This window comes from Cryptomeria japonica, chromosome 7, assembly GCF_030272615.1.
Source record: "Cryptomeria japonica chromosome 7, Sugi_1.0, whole genome shotgun sequence".
NCBI lineage: Eukaryota > Viridiplantae > Streptophyta > Pinopsida > Cupressales > Cupressaceae > Cryptomeria > Cryptomeria japonica.
This window is the reverse complement of record NC_081411.1, coordinates 400,435,121-400,436,892: the sequence shown is the minus strand read 5'-3', so window position 1 is coordinate 400,436,892 and position 1,772 is coordinate 400,435,121. Positions and strand designations below refer to the sequence as shown.

The 1,772-nt window shown below is 35.6% G+C and overlaps 1 protein-coding gene across 1 annotated transcript; it reads left to right on the top strand.

Moving 5' to 3' along the window:
* Positions 1–380: 380 nt before the first annotated feature.
* Positions 381–1,075, top strand: LOC131062296 (uncharacterized). Its single transcript, XM_057995923.2, has 2 exons — positions 381–667; positions 745–1,075. The coding sequence occupies exons 1-2, from the start codon at positions 381–383 to the stop codon at positions 1,073–1,075; spliced, it is 618 nt and encodes a 205-aa protein (XP_057851906.2).
* Positions 1,076–1,772: the final 697 nt, after the last annotated feature.

Here is a 1,772-nt window from a genome sequence, read left to right as displayed (position 1 = left end):
GTAGTATGTTCCTGTCATTCCGGGTTTAATTTGGCAACGACACCAAATGTTTTGCCCCTGAGGGATGTGTGTGCATTCAATGCATAATATTACAAGAATATAGAAAAGGTAGCAGTACACAAGGATGCAAGTGAGAAGAACTCATATGTCTGTATTCATTGATTCCACAATACCAGTACATTCAAGCATAGTTTCCGTTCCGCCTATCACATCTCGAAATAGAAGCCCAAATACATATATATAGGTGTCAGTACAGGTTGTCCGGTGCCAACTGCCGACAACCGTCATGTAACCACCGACCCTTAACACCCGTAACATTCTAATTACACTATGACATAATTACCCGACAACAACTGCATGGAATCCTGATTGCGTATGAGATGTGTACCAATTTTGAGAACTCATTAAAAAGAAAAACAGCCTTTAAAGCTTCGAAGAAGGGTAAAGCAAAGGAGCAAAAATCCAGTGAAAGCTTAGAAGAAGATTCAGAGGATGAAGTTGCTCATCTTGTTAGAAAATTAAAAAGAGGATCTAGTAAATACAAGGGAAAGTTGCCTTTGAAGTGCTTTAGCTGTGGGAAGATAGGTCACTTTGCATCAAAGTGTCCCTATGAAAAAGAAGAGGACAGTGATGATGAAAGAAGTTCGAAGTTCAAAAATTCCAAGAGGTTTGTGAGAAAAGGAAAGAAGTTTCAAAGATTCAAGAAAAGTCTTTATTCGAAAGAAGTGATTCCTTCTTTAGCAGTGAGGAAGAAAATCAAAATGATGAAATTTTGTTTATGGCTGTAGAAGACACTCAAGAAGAAGAAGAATATTTTGATGAAGTAGAGGTTGATCTTGAACAAGAGCTGATTAGTGCTCTAAATGAGATTAAAAAATTAAAGAAGAAAAATCAGAATCTTAAGCAGTTGTTACAAGAAGAAAATAACAAATTTTCTAAGAAATCTATGGCTTTAGAAGCTGCTAAAAAGATGGTTGCTGATCTAATAATTCAATCTGAAGAAGCAAGAAAGACAAAGGAAGAGCTGAGAAAACAAATAAAAGAAAAGGAGCTCAATTGTGAGAAACTTGATTGAAGCTGAAGTTGTTTCTTTGCGTAAAATTGGAAAAACTTCTAAGTTGCACAGCTTGGAGTTCGAATCATAAAAGAGTACTTTAACTCTTGATGGACTACTGGATTCCCAAAGAACATCTTGTGACAAGCAAGGAGTTGGACATGAAGAGGGTCAATCTTCCAAACCACCTAAACAGGAGCAGCTGAATACCAAAGCTAGACGTATAAGAAATTCTTATGGCAATGATAGAAATTTTGGTTTTCAAAGATTCAATAATTCCTTCTTTAATGGATACTGCTATAATTGTAATTATTATGGTCACAAAGAAACAAACTGTAGGAGATATCCAAGGAGGGTTGTTAACTTTGAAAGTAGAAATTCATTTGCTCCTTTACAGAACTACAATATTATTTGTTATAAATGCAATAATTTTGGTCATTCTACAAGGTTCTATAAAAGTGTTTTGATAGATAAGTCTAAGAAGGTGGTTCAAAAAGAAAAAGAGGAGAAAAACAAGAAAACTTGGAAGAATGAGAAGTCTAAATCTGAAGTACCTTTAGTTGTGCAAACAGCCTTTCTTGCACAAAACGAGAAGGATATATGGTATGTTGACAGTGGTTGCTCTAGGCATATGACGGGTGACAAGTGTAAATTTATTACTCTTAAAAGGATGAATGGTGGTAAAGTCGGGTTTGGAGGTAGTTCTTCTACAAGAGTT